This window comes from Acanthisitta chloris, unplaced genomic scaffold, assembly GCF_000695815.1.
Source record: "Acanthisitta chloris isolate BGI_N310 unplaced genomic scaffold, ASM69581v1 scaffold1381, whole genome shotgun sequence".
In the NCBI taxonomy this organism is placed as follows: domain Eukaryota; kingdom Metazoa; phylum Chordata; class Aves; order Passeriformes; family Acanthisittidae; genus Acanthisitta; species Acanthisitta chloris.
In genome coordinates, this window is record NW_008657481.1 from 45,577 (window position 1) to 63,287 (window position 17,711).

Sequence of the window (17,711 nt, forward strand, 5' to 3'; positions counted from 1 at the left end):
CCTTTTGAGATGCTCCAGGTTGTCTGAGGCATCCAGATGTGGCTCTGAGATACGACACAGGACCCATGAATGTTCTGGGTCTCTGTGAAGGAGGAGATGGAGAGCAGAGATGATATTCTGAAGTGCCTCAATGGCACTAGATGCACATGTGGTCTACCAAATCCCACCATAGGGACACAATTCAGTCTCCTAAACACTATGATTCAAAGTCATTTGGCAGATGCCATGAAGAACATACAAAAGAGCCCTAATTTTGCCTTAAATATTTGGTGCAGGAAACTCCTATCTGATCAGCTCAAATCTGTTAGGGATGCAGAAACACACTGGAACATACCAAAAAGGAAAATAACAATTCTTTTGAAAAGAAAACAAATTCCAGTCAAAGTTGTGGAGATGCTCCTGGGTGTCCATAACACACCTGATTCAACATCACAGAAATGCACACTTATACCTTCAAGAGACAGGCTGGCAACAGATTTGACTTCTGGAGAAGCCATGCAGGTATAGCTGTCCTGGTCTTCAGGTTTAAATCCATGAATAATGAGTATCTGCTTTTTTCCATCAGAGAGGATCTCATATCTCCCTCCAGCTTTTATTTGTTCTTTTCCTTTGAACCATGTCACTTTCTCCTTAGTTTCACCTGATAATGTGCACTCCAAGTGAGCCACTCCCCCTTCTGAGACTGATCCTCCCACCAAAGGACGGGTGACTGTAAGTGGAGGCTCTGCAAGTACAAAAATAAAGTTAATTAACACAAAGAACACTTCATAATCTGCCTTTAGGGCACTCCAGATCACTCCATAGAATATCCATTATCCCATCCATAATTTATAGATTTTTCAGCTGTTGTAGACAACCAAAGGAACAAAATGAAAAGACTGGCAGCATCCTGCACGTCCAAAGAGAATACTGAAACAACATTTCAAGCTCTCCCAACCAGTTCCATCTAAATATAAACATGCAGAAGAGGTTGCATTTTTCCCATTCCTGTGTTTATTTGCTGGTCTTTACGTGTCACCAGTATTCAAGGAGTTCTACAGATTTCTAGAAGATCTTCTGGGTGAGAAAGTAATTGAGACCAGCAATGAGGAGAGAGACTTGAGCGTGATGGTGCACGAGAATCTCACAATGAGCCAGCAGTGTGCACTAGCAGCCCAGAAAGCCAATGGAATCCTGGGCAGCATTAAAAGGAGTGTGGCCAGCAGGTCAAAAGAGGTGATTCTTCCCCTCTGCTCTGCTCTTGTGAGACCCCACCTGGAATACTACATGCAGTTCTGGTGCTCTCAACATAAGAAGGGAAGGACATGGTTGAAGCAAGTCCAGAAGAGGCCACAAAATGGATAAGGACTGGAGCATCTCCCCTATGAAGACAGGCTGAGGAAGTTGGGGCTGTTCAGCCTGGAGAAGAGAAGGTTGTGTGGAGATCTCATAGCAGCCTATCAGTATCTGAATGGGCCTACAAGGCAGCCAGGGAGGGACTCTTTGCTAGGAATTGCAGCGATAGGACAAGGGGTAATGGGATGGATAAGGACTGGAGCATCTCCCCTATGAAGACAGGCTGAGGAAGTTGGGGCTGTTCAGCCTGGAGAAGAGAAGGTTGTGTGGAGATCTCATAGCAGCCTATCAGTATCTGAATGGGCCTACAAGGCAGCCAGGGAGGGACTCTTTGCTAGGAATTGCAGCGATAGGACAAGGGGTAATGGGTTCAAACTGAAGGAGGGGAAAATTAGGCTAGATATTAGGAAAAAGTCTTTTTCTGTGAGGGTGGTGAGACACTGGCACAGGTTGCTCAGGGAGGTGGTGGCTGCCCCAACCCTGGTAGTGTTCAAAGCCAGGCTGGGTGAGGCCTTGAGCAACCTGGTCTGGTGGGAGCCTGCCCATGGCAGTGAGGGTTGGGACTAGGTCATCTGTAAGGTCTATTCCAACCCCTAAAATTCTATTATTCTCATTTTGAGGAATTTGTTGGGCACTTGGCTATCACAGGAAGTGTGATGAGAAAAGAAAGATTGAGGGAGTGGCTTTCCATCCCACAGTAACTTCCAAAGTTTCACCATCAGACAGCAAAGGAACTGTGTCCTCTGGCATTTCTTTGTGAGGGTTATTGAAAAAGATACACAAATAATACAGCAAAAGAGAAAGATGGATGAAGAAGACAACACTGCCCAGCCACTGCCAGCATCTTGGTTACCCCAAATGCATTCCAACATGCCCCTTTTGACTCATTCCACCCTAACTCCACCAGAAAAGAAACTCACGGTGACCAGGCAACACATGAATGCAGTGCAGGCTGCAAGACAGCTTGATGCAATTTGGAGGAAACAAGTGTCAAGTACTAACAGTGCAGCAGGTTTTGTTCACAACAGCCCAGAACATTCTTTCTAAGCTCTTTCTCCTCTATTGTGTTGTCAGCAAAGCACTGAAAGATGTTGCAGAGTGAACTCTTCCAGAAGATGCCTGGAATGGGTGAAGCAGACATGCCATGCAAAATACAAGCTCTACAGCAGCTTGCAGTCCTCCATGGGGCATTTCTTCATCCTCACCTAGCTGCACCATCTGAGGGAAGTGCACTGGCTCGCTGGCCCCCACTTTATTTATGGCTGAGACACGGAATCTGTAAGGTTCACCTGGGGCAAGACCATCCACTGTAAACTCCATGTTTTGAATAATGCCCTTGCTGCAGGACTGCCAGCCAATCCCTGGGATTTTCCTCTCCACGTTGTAGCCCAGGATGTCACAACCGCCGTCGCTCAGCGGCTTGTACCAAGACAGAGTGACAGAGTGGCTGCTCTTACTTAAAACTTCTGGTTCTTCAGGTGGATCAGGGTGGGCTGAAGGCACAACAGAGGTCCCATGAGGTATGATGTGTACAATAATGTTTATTCTAAAACACCCAAGAGCCTTCTACAAGTAATGAGAAGGAAGCACAACAGATTTAGTGTTTGTCTTATTGTGAAGTTGAGTGTAAAGTCATTGTAGTCATGCCCATGACCATGAGACATGGCTGTGCACTGCTGAGTTTTCCTTTTTCTGCCCTTTTCTACTCTGCTAATGACAAACACTCATGTTCCCACTGTCATCTCACATAATTAATGCCATATATTGTGATTTGTTTTCCTGCTGCTTTGCTCAAAATAAATACTGTTCATATTATCAAGGAATTTAGCAGAAAACTTGAAGTACATTTGGGCCTTGTAGATTATGCTTATACTAGATCTGGTCTTAATGGAAATCAAGTTATTGTTGGACTAAAGACTAACTCTAGTATTTTAATAGCAAGTCACTTGATTTCTGTCTAATTGTGATATATATCACAGCATGAGGCAACAACAAATAAATATGGAATGGGAATGATCTGGTGTCCGATAACCCTATACTGTTCATATTATCAAGGAATTTAGCAGAAAACTTGAAGTACATTTGGGCCTTGTAGATTATGTTTATACTAGATCTGGTCTTAATGGAAATCAAGTTATTGTTGGACTAAAGACTAACTCTAGTATTTTAATAGCAAGTCACTTGATTTCTGTCTAATTGTGATATATATCACAGCATGAGGCAACAACAAATAAATATGGAATGGGAATGATCTGGTGTCCTACCAGATGGATTACTCATGAGCACAGACTGGTTTGGGTTGGAAGAGACCATGAGGATCACCTACTTCCATCCCCATATTCAGTACCTTGGAAGATGTTCCTCACTTAAATTATACTTTGGTTTAGATGACAGAAATAATTCTTTTTAGACTCCAAGGTCAAGGCATGTTCCAAGTGAATGGCTTGCCACAATGTACCAAACCAAAGATTAAAGGCGAATATGGTCAACAGCCAGTTCTGGACACCACAAACATAATATAAAAGCTTCTTTTCTCTATTTTCAGACAACTTTAATACAGAAAAACTCTCCAGAGGAGAAGTTAATGAGGATAGTATTTGGCAGTTCCTAAAATGTAGATGTCCAAAATAAGGTAACACTGTTTTAAATGCATCACAACCACTTGCTATATGGAAATGACTGGAATATATCAGAGATCTCTCAAGTCTCAGAAACCATTTAACAGACAGATTTCCTGTAGCCATTTAAAGAATGGGTGGCCAAACAGTGCCTCTTAAACACCTCAACTACAATGTACAGCTAGAACACATTCAGTTATCTCATAACCATCACTGGGGTGGTGCTGACATGACCACTGCTGGGTGACCAACCTGTCCTCCTGGGAAGGAGCCAGACCTAGGTGCTGAAATGGACACTGACAAATCATTGTCTAGCCTTCTCCATGAGGAAATTAGGGAATATCACCTTCTCTAGTTGTGAAGTACCCTAAGAGCTATTGACACTTATATCTCCAGAGTACCAGGGGTGTGTTTCATGCATGTCCCCCACGTGAAGATTTTAATATGCAACTCATGAATTTTGAAAACTTGTTGTCCCACACTTGAGTAGACTAGCAGATTTCGAAGGTTTCCGTGCTGTCCTGGATAATTGTTCCATGGGGGCTCTAGTTCAGCTCCCTCCTATGTCAACATTTGCTGAGGGTGAACTCTGAGAAAATTGATTTCTATTAGATTCTGTGTTACATTTTACAAAAAACTGCAGCTAAAGGAAGTTTGCAAACATCTCTACCATCAGTAGCCTGATATATTTTTCTTCCAATGAGATGAATTCTTTCTGGCCAAAGAACAAGTTGCCCAGCAGCATCTTCTCAGGCTAAGAACACTAACTTGGGAAATATGAGGCAAAGAGAGAATCAGCACAAAGATTAGAAATTTCAAGGTTGCAGCTAAATACCAAAGTTTGAGATTTCATGTGCCACTGGGCTGGAACAACAGACACTTACCTATCACAGATAACTTGGCTGATGCTATTGCTTCCCTGGAAGCAAAGGTCACCTCTCCAGAATGATGCAGTTGGGCTTTTTTGAGAATAAGTTTGTATTTGTTTCCATCTGCTTGTACCTCCCAATCCTCACCCGACTGGATCTCTATGTCATTACTATACCAGGCCACTTCATTAATTGGCACAGCTTCACTTAGAACACAGCTAAATGTTGCTTTCTCCCCCAGAGAGACTTCCACATCCATGAGAGGCTGCAAGAACTGTAGGCGCCATCCTGTAGATTAGAATTGGTAATCAAGCCCTCAGTTAGAGAAACAATCAAGAGATGTTGTGAGTATTTATACTGAAGCTCTGAACAGTCAGACCTTGGAGACCAAGAAGATCATTAAAAATAAGGTTATGTGTATCACCAGAACAGAAGGTATAGAATCCTATTATGGTGTGAGTTGGAAGGGACCTTAAAGATCATCTCATTCCAACCCCACTACCATAGGCAGGGACACCTTCCACTATAGACAAGGTTGCTCCAAGCTCTATCCAATCCATAACTGGAGACTGATGGACATTCTTGTACTCTGAAAAGGGTTCCTATCCCCACAGGTGACTCCAGTAATAGCATAAAGTACAAGGATACAGAGATAATATTGTTGCTGAAATAACTCTCATCTCTAAAACCCTGAAGTACCTCTAAACATAACCAAATCCATGAGAATAATGACAACACTGAGACAGTCATTTGCTGCTAACTCAGAGCCAACTGATCCTGCCTATAACCATGTCATGTCATACAGAATAAGAAAATAAGAAAAAAACATCATCCATTTGGAGATGAGAGAATTGGGTTTGTTGAGTGTGGAAAAGAGAAGGCTTAGAGGTGACCTAATTGTGGCCTTCCAGTATCTGAAGGTAGCCTGCAAGAAAGATGGAGACTATTTATAAAAGCCTGGAGTGACAGGACAAAGGGGAACAGATTCATACTGAAAGAAAGTAGGCTTAGATTAGATATTAGGAAGAAATTCTTCCCTGCAAGGGAGGTGAGGCACTGGCACAGTTTGCACAGAAGAGTTGTGGATGTCCCATCCCGGGAAGTGTTCAAAGCCAGGTTACATGAGCTCTGAGCAACTTGCTCTAGTGGAAGGTGTCCCTGCTCATGGGAGGGGGTTGGAACTAGATGATGATTGTTAAGGTCCCTTCTAACCCAATCATTCTGTGTTTCCATGATTCTCTGATTCTATGGTTTAGTGGTGGCCTTGGCAGTGTTGGGTTAACTGTTGGACTTAGTGGTCTTAGAGATCCATTCCAACCTAAATGATTCTATTATTTATTGTGCAGGAAGATTTAGCTAAGAAGCAACAAATGCAATTTTTCCTCTCTGCTACTCATTGTATTTCCCTAGTTCATTTCCCTTTTCCAACCAGAAATTGAAGACTCCACATGCACCTGTGCTTCAGTTACCTTTCACTGTCAGGAAGGCTGAGGTTACTGCGTCACTGCACATAAAGGTCACCCTGCAGCTGTCCTGGGGAGTTAGGTTCTTCATCAGCAGAATATGCCTGAGTCCATTTTCAAAGTAAACCATCTCAGTGTTTTCTGTAGTTTTGGCAGGTTCATCATCAATCAACCAGTTATAATTGTAGGTCTCAGGCTTGGAGAGATAGCACTCAAACAGGGCTTCCCCTCCTTCCACAGCTTCCACGTTCTCCAAGCCCTGGACAATGCTGTTCTTGGCTAGAAAAAAAAAAAAAGACAGAGGACATTATTAATTATTTGGCTATACATATCTGAATATTACAAGCCTCTGGGCACTGGATGATTCCCACTGCTGGAAAGCTGATGGAAAAATGTGAATATGTTAAACTGTGCTTGCAGGTTTAATTGTTGATCTCAACAGTGCTCTAACACAATAATGTCTTTGAAAAGATTTAAAGTAGTGAGATAATTTAAAACCAATGATAAATCTCTAGAAGCTCTAGCATTTAATTTGGATTTCCTCCAAAAACCTGACTTTTATTTTTTACAAATAAAGAAAAAATTGGTAGTGTTTGTATGAATTAGGCTAATAGTCAATAGGAGGGGATAGCTCGGGAAGAAAAAGTGTTACCAAATTCCTTCTGTCCCACAGCAGGAAACATTTCTCAAAGATCTCCCAGACAGCACAATTATCATCATGTTTTGGGGAGATATGAATCCACTGACAGCTCACTGACAAAATCATATTACTTTTCTTGCAAAGCAAGTATAAGAGAATATTATGCCTAGCAAAGCTTTAACAACTGTCATCCAAGTTAATTCTGCCTCTAGGAAACACACAAAGAGTTAAAATCTGTACTAGGAGTACTTTGAAAGTAAATTTCTGAATGATTACAAAACCTCTGTGATAATTAACTATATTTCCCCATGCATGTGTGGTGAATTGTGGGGTCAGAGACATGCACATAGCTCCACACTCTATTTGCCCACATGGCCATGCATCAGTTGGCACCTGTACATCAGCAATCAGCCTGATGCAAAAATTAAATGTGGGCTGGTGTGTGTGGGTATAATTCGTGTTTCATGAGCTAAAGGAACAAAGGACATGCACAAGAGTGGGGACACACAGTTGAGTAATTACAGTTTACACAAATACCATACAATGGTCAGCACAATCTGTGATGTAAGCTAATGCCCCAAGTCATTCATGTTTAGTTCTCTGTAATCATTACCTAGAAATGTTCTAAGAACCCCCTCCAAAAAAACCAAGAAACCCATAAATATTTTTTTATTCCTCAACTGAACAATTTCTAAATAGAAAAAAAGCACAAGTTGCCATTTATTTATTAACATATTAATAATTACAAGTTGACCAGAGAGTGTTGGATGGGGCTTGGAGCAACCTGGTCTAGTGGCAGGTGTCCCTGCCCATGGCAAGGGTGGAACTGGATGACCCTTAAGGTCCCTTTCAACCAAAACCATTCTATGATTCTGAGATAATAAACAAATTCTTTATTTTACAATATTCATATTTGTGGAGAACAATAAGGGGTTTGTAAATCCTTCTTGGATAATGTATAGTTTTGTTAGAACAAACTCAGACTGTTTATCTGTGCACTTTTTCCTAATTATGGAAAGCAGCCAGTTGCTCATCCTTCCTCCTCAGGGATGCTTTTAGATTATGTTCATTAACAAATTTTTAACTCTCTGAAATGGAAAGTGCTTGTCAGTGTAGAAAACATTATATATAATAAATAATACTCTGGTTTTCTGTATTAACAACTCCAGTTAAGCAAGAAGGCAAAATAGGCACAAATACTCAGGAATCAGATCAGAACCTTTGCTCTTGCTGATCACACTAACTCACTTGGCAACCAAAACCAGTAATTCCATATGTAGCAAAAAAAAATACAAAACATTCATACAGAATCCTAAACCTATTGCTCATATTTTTATTTGCTGTTTCTCAGGCCTTTCACAAATGCTGATGCCAAGTGAGAAGGTAATTCCTGAGGGGTCGCTATTCAAAATAAGCAAATTTCCAAGCTACCTTAGCTCAGTGGAATTTCACACCATGTGTGGAGACCTCATAGCAACCTTTCAGGATCTGAAGGGGCTACAGGGAAGCATCAGAAACTGTAGTGACAGGGCAAGGAGTAATGGGTATAAATTGAAAATTTAGGTTAGGGAAATTTAGGTTAGATATTAGGAAAAAGTTTTTTCTGTGAGGATGATGAGACACTGGCACAGGTTGCCCAGGGAGCCTGTGGATGCCCCAACCCTGGCAGTGTTCAAGGTCAGGTTGGATAAAGCCTTGAGCAACCTGGTCTGGTGGGATGTGTCCCTGTCCATGGCACAGGGTTGGGACTAGATGATCTTTGAGGTCCATTCCAACCTCCAAACATTCTGTGATCCTACAATTCAGTAACTATCCATTAACTACTGGTTTTTACAGCACGCTGTGTGTAAAAAGACCTCTGTAACAGCAAAAAAATATCATTCCTTTGGTCCAACATTGCATCTGTGATTTTACAACAATTAGCAGGACACAGCCCATCACATCCATGTTCCAGTTCTTTGCAGAAGAGGTACAATGGGTGTGTGGTCTAATAAGTGACTGTAAATTAGAACTTAGATAATGCTGAAGTTTCATATTCAATTCCCATTAATTCCCAACTATTTTTATCGTCATTATCAGTACTGGAGTGAACACCAAGAGCACGTATCTGATGTGTAAGCTATTATGAGGTGCTGCCATGAGTTTTACACCTCTTTTTCTTGGAACCCATGATAGTCTTCCTCTTTGGCTGGAAGACCTCACCTTGAACATCAAGTGTAGCCATCACTTTAGTGCCTTCAGCTTCACAAGAATAGATGCCACTGTCTTCTGGTACCGTAGGGTTAATTTTTAGCATGCTCACATTCCAGTCCTGATCGATAATCACTCGCTGCCCATCTGCATATATTTCCTGATCATCTTTCTTCCATATGGCGTGTACTGGCCTAGAATACTGGCATATGAACTCTGCTGTGCCATCTTCATCAACAGTTATATCCTGCATGGGACTGACCACTTCAATGGTTGGATCTGTTAACCAACACGTCAGGAAGGACATGCATTAGTGGATCCTCATGGAAATCACAATTTGGAGAATTTTGTCAAGCACAGAGCCCATGGGGAACAAGCAGAGTGACAGTGCAAGCAAGAAGCTGACTGGGCACACTGAGGATTAGCAGTTTAGTCTGTGCTTATGTCAGCATCAAGCAGGGTTGAAGCCAAACTGGTATATTAGAACATGACCATCACACTGGAAAATGAGCCACCAGCAATTAGGGCTTGTGCTTTAACAGTCCCGAATATGGACTTCTGTGCAGAACATCTGCTGGGATTCTCTCCAGGCTTAGTTTGTCTCCCAACATTGCTGAGATCTTCTAAACTGGGAAGTATTGGATGCAAAACACTTCTGCTTTCCTGAATGTGGAGCACAAGTGAGAGACAGAGGACTGCAGTGGGTGGGCTGCTGTGAGTGGTTCCCTCTAACTCTCAGCTTCATGTAGCAATAAGAAAAGCCCACAAAATCTACCAAAGGATCCTAGTATGAGCAAACTGCAAGTACTCATTGGAAAGAAACACAGTCCTCAAGTGCAAATACCTATTTCTGTCCTGTGGTGGGGATAGCTTTATGTCAGGAGTCATCAGCAGCATAAGGAGCAAAGCACAACTGTAACAAAAAAAAATGTGCACTCCACAGGTGCAGGTATGGATTATTTTTACTAGTCATGTGTTCCTCTGCAGCAGAGACATAGCTGGGAGAAAAAGTATATGATTTTCCTCACAGTAGCTGATCTAGAGATGCAGCATGAACCATTGACATCTCAGATTGAGAGTCCATCAGATGCTGAGAGCAGCTGGATATGCAGCTCCTCTGAGAAAGATGAGATTCATGAGGCTGCTTTTAAGCATCCAGGCTTGCTTTTAAAATACTAATTCTGCTTCTTGCAAGGCAGCTGTGGGGCACAGTATGTATATATCTAACCTAAAATACTGTGAGCTTCCAAAGTAGCAAAGACAAGTATGTATGCTAAAAAGAAAAGTCTCAACGAAATCTGAAAATGGAAGTCTCTCTGCAACATAATTCTCAGCAGAATTATGTCAACTTCCAGAAAAAATTGATAGGGATACGAAGGGACATAAAAAGATGACAGAGGAAGCTGATATATCATCAGGAATTGGGCTCAATGATCCTTGTGGGTCCCTTCCAACTCAGTATATTCTATGATTCTTGGATATGCCCTTGTCTTTCAGATAGTTGTTCTGATCACAAGCCAACTAGAATAAAATAGATCTGTCTGGAATGCTCCTCTTGAAACTGGTGCATCAGGTTGAGGACTTGGGATGCTAGTAGCAGACCTTGGCAAGCAAAGACTTTTGCAAACTTTCTTCAGAAACTTGTTGAAAGGCTTGATCCTGCTCACTAAGGTTCCCACTGTCATTCCATGTGTTTACATGTGTGTTTGTGGAGAGGAGGCCTTGCTGAAAGATCATGGAGATGTTTTGGTGAGACCAGGACTGAAGAAGCTGAAGGTAACTGCACAGCTGGGGAATAAATACTGTCTCCTTTCATAAGATGCAGAAATGTGTTTCTCACAGCAAATATCACCTGTGGAATTGGAGAAAGGAGGTGTTCTGGTTCCACTGCCCCTTCACTCTTTGTCTCTGCTAGGTTAAGACCTTGCTGGCCTTATTCATCTGTGCAGAATGGCAGAATGCTCCTTGGAGCCAACATGTACTCTGAAACCTGTAATTCTCACCTGCCTGAAGTGAACAGAAGGCAGCAACAGCTCCTCATCCATTCTCCCCCCACCCATATGTGAAGACGCTGTCACACTGGGCCACTGAATGAATGTAGTTGCAGGGCAATGATACTGTGAAGGTCCAACAAGAAAAGTTGAGATCTCACTTATTACAGAACATATCCAGTTACCAACACACCTTAAACCAGGAGAATGAGGCATATGGAATAGAGTGAAAGTCAATTTGCTTCTTGACAAAGAAGCCATGGGTAGCTAGAGACTGAAATACAGTCCAAAGGCACATCTATTTTTAAATTTTCAGACAAAATGAAGTGCATGAAAATGTCTGTTAATACAAGAACAGTTGGAATTCTACTAGTGTTTCAGTTCTCTATTAAATCAAGTATTACTGAGCACAGTATAACTGGGGTATATTTTAAATACTTTTCTCACCCTAGTCCAATATACTACTGTGATTCAGGTTCACAATAAAGAAATCTTGCCTCAATAGAAGCATAAAATATCCACATCTGTGTACTAGCATGAGCTGTGGTGTTGGACTAGCTACAAGTACAGGGACACATTATACAGAGAAGGAGACATCAACCACTGACTACAGTTCCATATTGTGGATCATTCCTGTTAAGGTGGATGTGAATTAAGGTGTCTTAATCCTTTATATCTCTGTATATACAAATCCCTTTTCCAAGCAAGGAATGTGTTACCTTTGTCTGAAAAATAACAGATTTTCTCCATGGCTAAAAAAGAACTGGATGGGAAGAAGCTTGCTTTATCAAGTCTGGAGCTCAGTGTTATTTGCAGCTTATGGCTACCCTTACCAAATGAGAAAAATATTGATTCAACACATCAGAAAGCTTTGCTAGTGCAGTGATGGCCATTACTATTCTGGTAGTCAACAAACAAGGTTTGTTTTGTCACCGTGTTACTGAAATATCATATATTCTTTGGTTTCTAGGAACAGCCCAAAGCCTTGTCTTGGGAACATGCTGACCTCAGCAGCACTAGCCTGACTTTGGAGCAGCACACTGGTAATTTTGAGAATTACAATCTCCATAAGATTTTGTGGTGTTACTAAAAAATGTTGAAGTGGGGATAAAATGTCAGGTGCTACTACAGCTGTTCATGTACTCTTCTTTGATGTCAGGTAAAAGCAGCAGCCCTGACCCTGCAACCCTTCCTCACCTGAACCACTGCAAAAAAATCAATGTGGTTGAACCTATCAGACTTCTGGCGTGGGTATGAGTGACTTGGAGAAGTGGAGGGTTGCAGGGCACAGAAGTGTGAAGAGATTTAGTAAGGGTAGCCTGGAAGGCAGAAGCACTAGCACATGGAACAAGTCCAGAGGTGGCTACGTGTTTCTTTCTGACAAGGAAATACCTTTGACTAATAATTTAGCTGAAGATATAAGGGACCCAGCTCTGAAGGTGACAGTGCCTGAGTCATGGCATGCCACATCATTTAGGGTTAACGTGTGGATCCTCCCATCCTGCTCAGAGATTTCAGTCACAAAGTTGTTGTGAAGGGGAGTTCCATCGAGCCACCACTGCACGTTCTTCACGCCCGGGTGTGAGAGTTCGCAGGTGAACGTGGCTGACTCACCCACAAAGACGTCTGTGTTCCTTAAACCAGAAACTATGACTGCTGTTTCTTCTGTACAACAGAGCAAGAGAAGGTGCCAAAGGAAAACAAAAGCATAAACACATACATGTTGCTCCCTGCAGAACTAACCCAAGCCCAAGTACAAGTCATCCAGGAGAGTTAAACTTTAGTGCTGTTCTTGGGAAAAGAGTTAAAATTTTCTTTAAGGGGTTAGAAACCACCTTCCATCCTCCACCTGCTTGCAAGAACAGTGTGTGCCTGCAAACACCATTTCTTTGGGAGGAAACTCTTCTCCATGACCAGATTATGCCTGCCTCTCCTGTGCCTTGCAACCATCTGCACTGACATTGTATGAAGTGGGAGGGAGAGAGGCAGCTTAAGATTTAAGTATTTACTTGAGTGCTTTAAAAAAGTGAAAAGAATATTGACAATGACAGAAGCTGTAATCAGGTATAGAAAGAATTTCAGTATTATTTATGACCATTGCTTCAAGCAAGTAGTTTTTCAGCAGTACCACCATCTGCTATTGTACACAGTATGGTCAGTATTTTGAACTCATTTAACTGAAAAATATTGATCCAATCCCTGGAGTTAAGTGTTTATATCCTCACTAGAATCAGGAATGAAATGAATGGACTTTCATCTGTTTGCATCTGAGACAAGTTTGGCCAGTTACTGTCAAAGATTTTGGAGTAAGAAATCCAGGTAGGAGCATTTCCAACGCATTTCACCTTACCTTGCACATACACAGAACCTGTGGTGATCTCATATCCAGTGCTACAGGTATAATCCCCACAGTCATCAGGCTCTACACCATGGATGATCAGCTCAGCTATGCTGCCTTTCAGCTTCATCTCGTACTTGTCACTGGGCTGAATGACCACCCCTCCTTTTCTCCACTCAACAGGAGTGTGTGGTTTGGAGGTCTCACAGTGCAAGACAGCCGTTCCCCCTTCTTCAGTCTCTACATTTTTCAGCTCTTTGTTAAACAGCACAGGTAGTACTGCAGTGGAGAAGCAACTGCATCAGTGACAGTGCTCAGAGATGAAAAACTTGCTTGTAAGTTCTCCAGTTTGGCTGCTCCTCTCTTTCTGAACCACAGCCTTCCTGCTGGCCATGCCAAGCCCTGAGCTGTGCCGTAGCCAGACACTCATGGGACCAGCTGCTGATACTGTGAAGGCATCTACTGTTGTTCCATAAAGGGTTGACAGAGGTCACAGGGCCTCTAAAGGCCTTCACATGAGCATACCCACCATTCTCAGTGTAAGCAGATAGAGGCACAACAGTACTAATCACACCATTAGAATCAGAATCGTTTAGACTGGAAAAGACCTTTAAGATCATCAAGTCCAACCATTAGCTCAGCACTGCCAAAGCCAGTAAACCATGTCCCTAAGTGCCACATCAACATGTCTTTTAAATATCTCCAGGGATAGTGACTCCATCACTTTTCTGGGCAGTCTGTGCCAATGCCTGACCATCCTTTCAGCAAAGATTTTTTTCCTAATATCCATTCAAAACCTTCCCTGGTACAACTTGGGGCCGTTGCCTCTTGTCCTATTGCCTGCTACTTGGGAGAAGAGACCAACTTCTACAACCTCCTTTCAGGTGGTTGCAGAGAATGTTAATGTCTCCTCTGAGCCTTCTTTTCTTCAGGTTAAAAAACCACAGTTCCCTTAGCTGCTCCTTATAACGCTCTGGACATTTAACTGCTGAAACCACAAGTTCAGAGCAGTAGCTGCTTATGGCAACTTAAACTCATTGGTTGGACTCAATGATCTTAGAGGTCTTTTTCAACCTAATTCATGGAATGGTTTGTGTTGTAAGGGATCGTAAAGACCACCTCATTCCAAACCCCTCCCAGGGGCAGGGAGCCTTCCACTAGACCAGGTTGCCCAGAGCCCCATCCAACTTGGCCTAAATGTTTCCATGATCATCCCTATGGAGGACAGCCACAGCCATGACATCTCAGTCTTCAAACAAGCCTTCTCCTACCTTTGACTTGCAATGATGCAGTGGTCTGCTGATCCCCTGAGTCACAGGTGTAATCTCCAACATCCTGAGCCTCAACATCATAGATTAAGAGCTCAACACGTGTCCCCTCTTGCCGGATCTCATACTTGTCACTTGGCTGTAGCACTGTATCTCCTTTCCTCCACTCTACATGTGCATTGGGTTTCGTCAGCTCACAGTGCAGCACAGCTGTGTGCCCTTCCTCCACCTCCTCATTTTTCAGCCAATGTTTGAAAAGCACAGGCAGGCCTTGAAAAGGGGAATGGTGCAAAGAGAATAACTTGGGGAAGCAAAAGTAGGAAATGGAGGAATGTTTTATTTTTAAGGTATTGATAGTGCTATTCATGAAGTTCATGCACAATATACCTAAGGAGAGCTGCCAGGGACAAGGATGTCTATGTCTAAGCCAGACAGAGAAGGACAGAGAGGAGTTAACCAGCAGGAAAAATTTCAGTGCTATTTAAGTTGCATCTCTTCCCCTCTATCCTATATTTCCTTTCACAAAGAATTCCCAGCTAACTGGGAATGATTTCTGAAGCCCTAATGGATTTTCATCCTTGAAATAAAACCATGAAACAGGATAAATGCACTCAAAAAATACACACCTGCAGAACTGAGTCTTCAGATCATGCAGATAGGGATCAGTTACAGAATAACAGAAGGGACCTCTAGAGGTTCTCCATGGATGGAGATTCCTCAACCCCCCTGGGTCTCAGCTTCAATGTCTGGCCACCCCTTCATTGTGAAAGGTTGGGGTTTTTCCTAATCTGAATTTCTCTTGTTGCAGCTTGCACTTGTTGCCTCTCATCTGTTTATGGAGCTCCTCAAGAAAGTTCTGTCTCTGCCTCCTCTGTAGACCTCCATCAAGAAGCTGCAGAGAGCAACGAGGTCCTACTTCAAGCTTCTCTTCCCCATGCTTAACAAACCCAACAGCCCCTGCCTCTCCTTATACTTAAAATCACAGAACAGTTTGGGCTGGGAGGGATCTTCAAGAACATCTAGTTCCAACATCCCTGCAATGGGCAGACACTTTCCACTATACCAGGTTGCTCCAAAGCCCCATCAAACCAGGCCTTGAACATTTCTAGGAATAGGGCATCCACAGCTTCTCTGGGCCACCTGTTCCAGTTGTTTTACCACCCTCATTGTAAAAACATCTTTCTTATATCTAATCTAAATTGTCCCTCTTTTAGTCTACACCCATTACACTCATCCTAAAGGGCCCTGCTAAAAAGTTGGTCCCCTGTACTTCACGTGCTCCAGTGTCCTGACAAACTTGTAGACTTCTACTGCACTTGCTCCACTAATCATTGTCTCTCTTGCACTAGAAAATTCCAAAAATTGACATGCACACCTCTCATCACTGCTGAGCAAAGAGGAAACCATACCTTTAACCCCTAGTCTGGCCATAGTCTTCCCATCAGCCGTGTGACAGCTGTACTCCCCAGAGTCCGCGTGGTTCAAATCATGTATGACCAGTGTGTGTACATTCCCTTCCTGTTTGATGCTGTACTTCTGGCTGGAACGGATCACAGTTGACCCTTTCTTCCACTCCACAGGGACACCAGGCTGGGACACCTCACAGGACAGGTGAGCTGTGCCACCCTCCTGCAGCTCCAAGTTGTGGAGTGCCTTTACAAAGGCAACTGAAGCAGCTGTGGGGAAGAAGGCACCAACACTGCTGCAACAGCCTAATCCAGCACCACGCTCAGGTCAGAACTAGGTGTCTATAGCTACATTTTGAACCAGATCAAAGAGGAGCAAACAACATAAGGTATTGGCATGGGCCAACTTTCAAAATCATTCTATATACATTAATAAAAAGGGTTTTCAGAGTCTTCATAATTTTTGGAGTCAATATTATCTAAAACCATCATAAATTGGAGATTAATTCACAATATATTTTTGACACCTGTGAGCATTGATTCTGACATACAATTAGCTGCTTAGTTGGATGGTCTTCAAAGGAGGTTAATAATAATCTTCACTCCATGGACAATAAAAAGGACTGAAAAGACTAGCTCAGATGTACATATCTAACTCTTAAATGGCTACATTAGATTAGCAGAATCTCCCAAAATTTCCAAGGACCTCTGATCCCAAATACATTTCTCTAGAAGCCAAAACAGTGTTGACAGTGCCTGCTAGTACCTCCTTGATCCCTTTTCCTAGGAGGACACTTACATTGGACCTTTAGCTGTGCTGCTGAGGTGTGCTGCCCGACTTTGAAACTGATGGTCCCACAGTCTTCTTGGGTCACCTTCCTCAGGATCAAACTGTGACGTGTCCCTTGTACTCTGATCTCATTCATTTCATTGGATTGCAGGGGAACATCCCCCAGGAACCACTGGGCATCCTGAGTTGTTTCCCGGGACAGTCTGCATTCAAACACTGCATCTTCTCCTTCACACGATGTGACATCCTTCAGCATCTCCACGATGGTTGCTGCTGATTCTTTATGGAAAGGTCAACAGAGTTTGAGATCTACTTTCAAGTTATGCTTCCTGGGTTAAACATTTTGTTCTACTCTTTCTTTACAGTACTATGTTATTTGAAAGAACATAGCACTAAATAACAAATCTGGGATTGTTCAAGTATGGAGAAGGAAAGAATGTGGGGAGACCTCATTGTGGCCTTCCAGGACATAAGGGGGCTTATAAAAATGAGGTAGAGGGATTTTTGATATGGGCAGACAGTGATAGGACAAGGGGAAATGGTTTTAAACTGCAAAAGGGCAGGTTTAGGTTAGATATTAGAAAGAAATTCTTTACTGGGAGTGTGATAAGGCACTGCCACAGGTTGCCCAGGGAAGTTGTGGCTGCTTCTACCCTGGCAGTGTTCAGGGCCTGGTTGGATAAGGCATTGAGCAGCCTGGTCTGGTGGGAGATGTCCCTGGCCAGGGCAGAGGGAGTTGGGACTAGATGACCTCTAATGTCCCTTCCAACCTCTTAATATTCTCTCTATGATTCTACAATAGT

General features: G+C 42.7%; 1 protein-coding gene across 1 annotated transcript in view; it reads right to left on the reverse strand.

Moving 5' to 3' along the window:
• Window positions 1-17,711, reverse strand: part of OBSCN (obscurin, cytoskeletal calmodulin and titin-interacting RhoGEF) — a gene marked incomplete at its 5' end in the record, with an annotated part of 106,066 nt that overhangs the window by 36,975 nt on the left and 51,380 nt on the right. Inside the window, 5 exons of the mRNA XM_009084716.1 lie at window positions 446-724; window positions 2,541-2,828; window positions 4,838-5,110; window positions 6,292-6,564; window positions 16,918-17,187. Of these exons, the coding sequence (XP_009082964.1) occupies window positions 446-724; window positions 2,541-2,828; window positions 4,838-5,110; window positions 6,292-6,564; window positions 16,918-17,187 (1,383 nt within the window). The remainder of the gene's footprint in view (window positions 1-445; window positions 725-2,540; window positions 2,829-4,837; window positions 5,111-6,291; window positions 6,565-16,917; window positions 17,188-17,711) is intronic.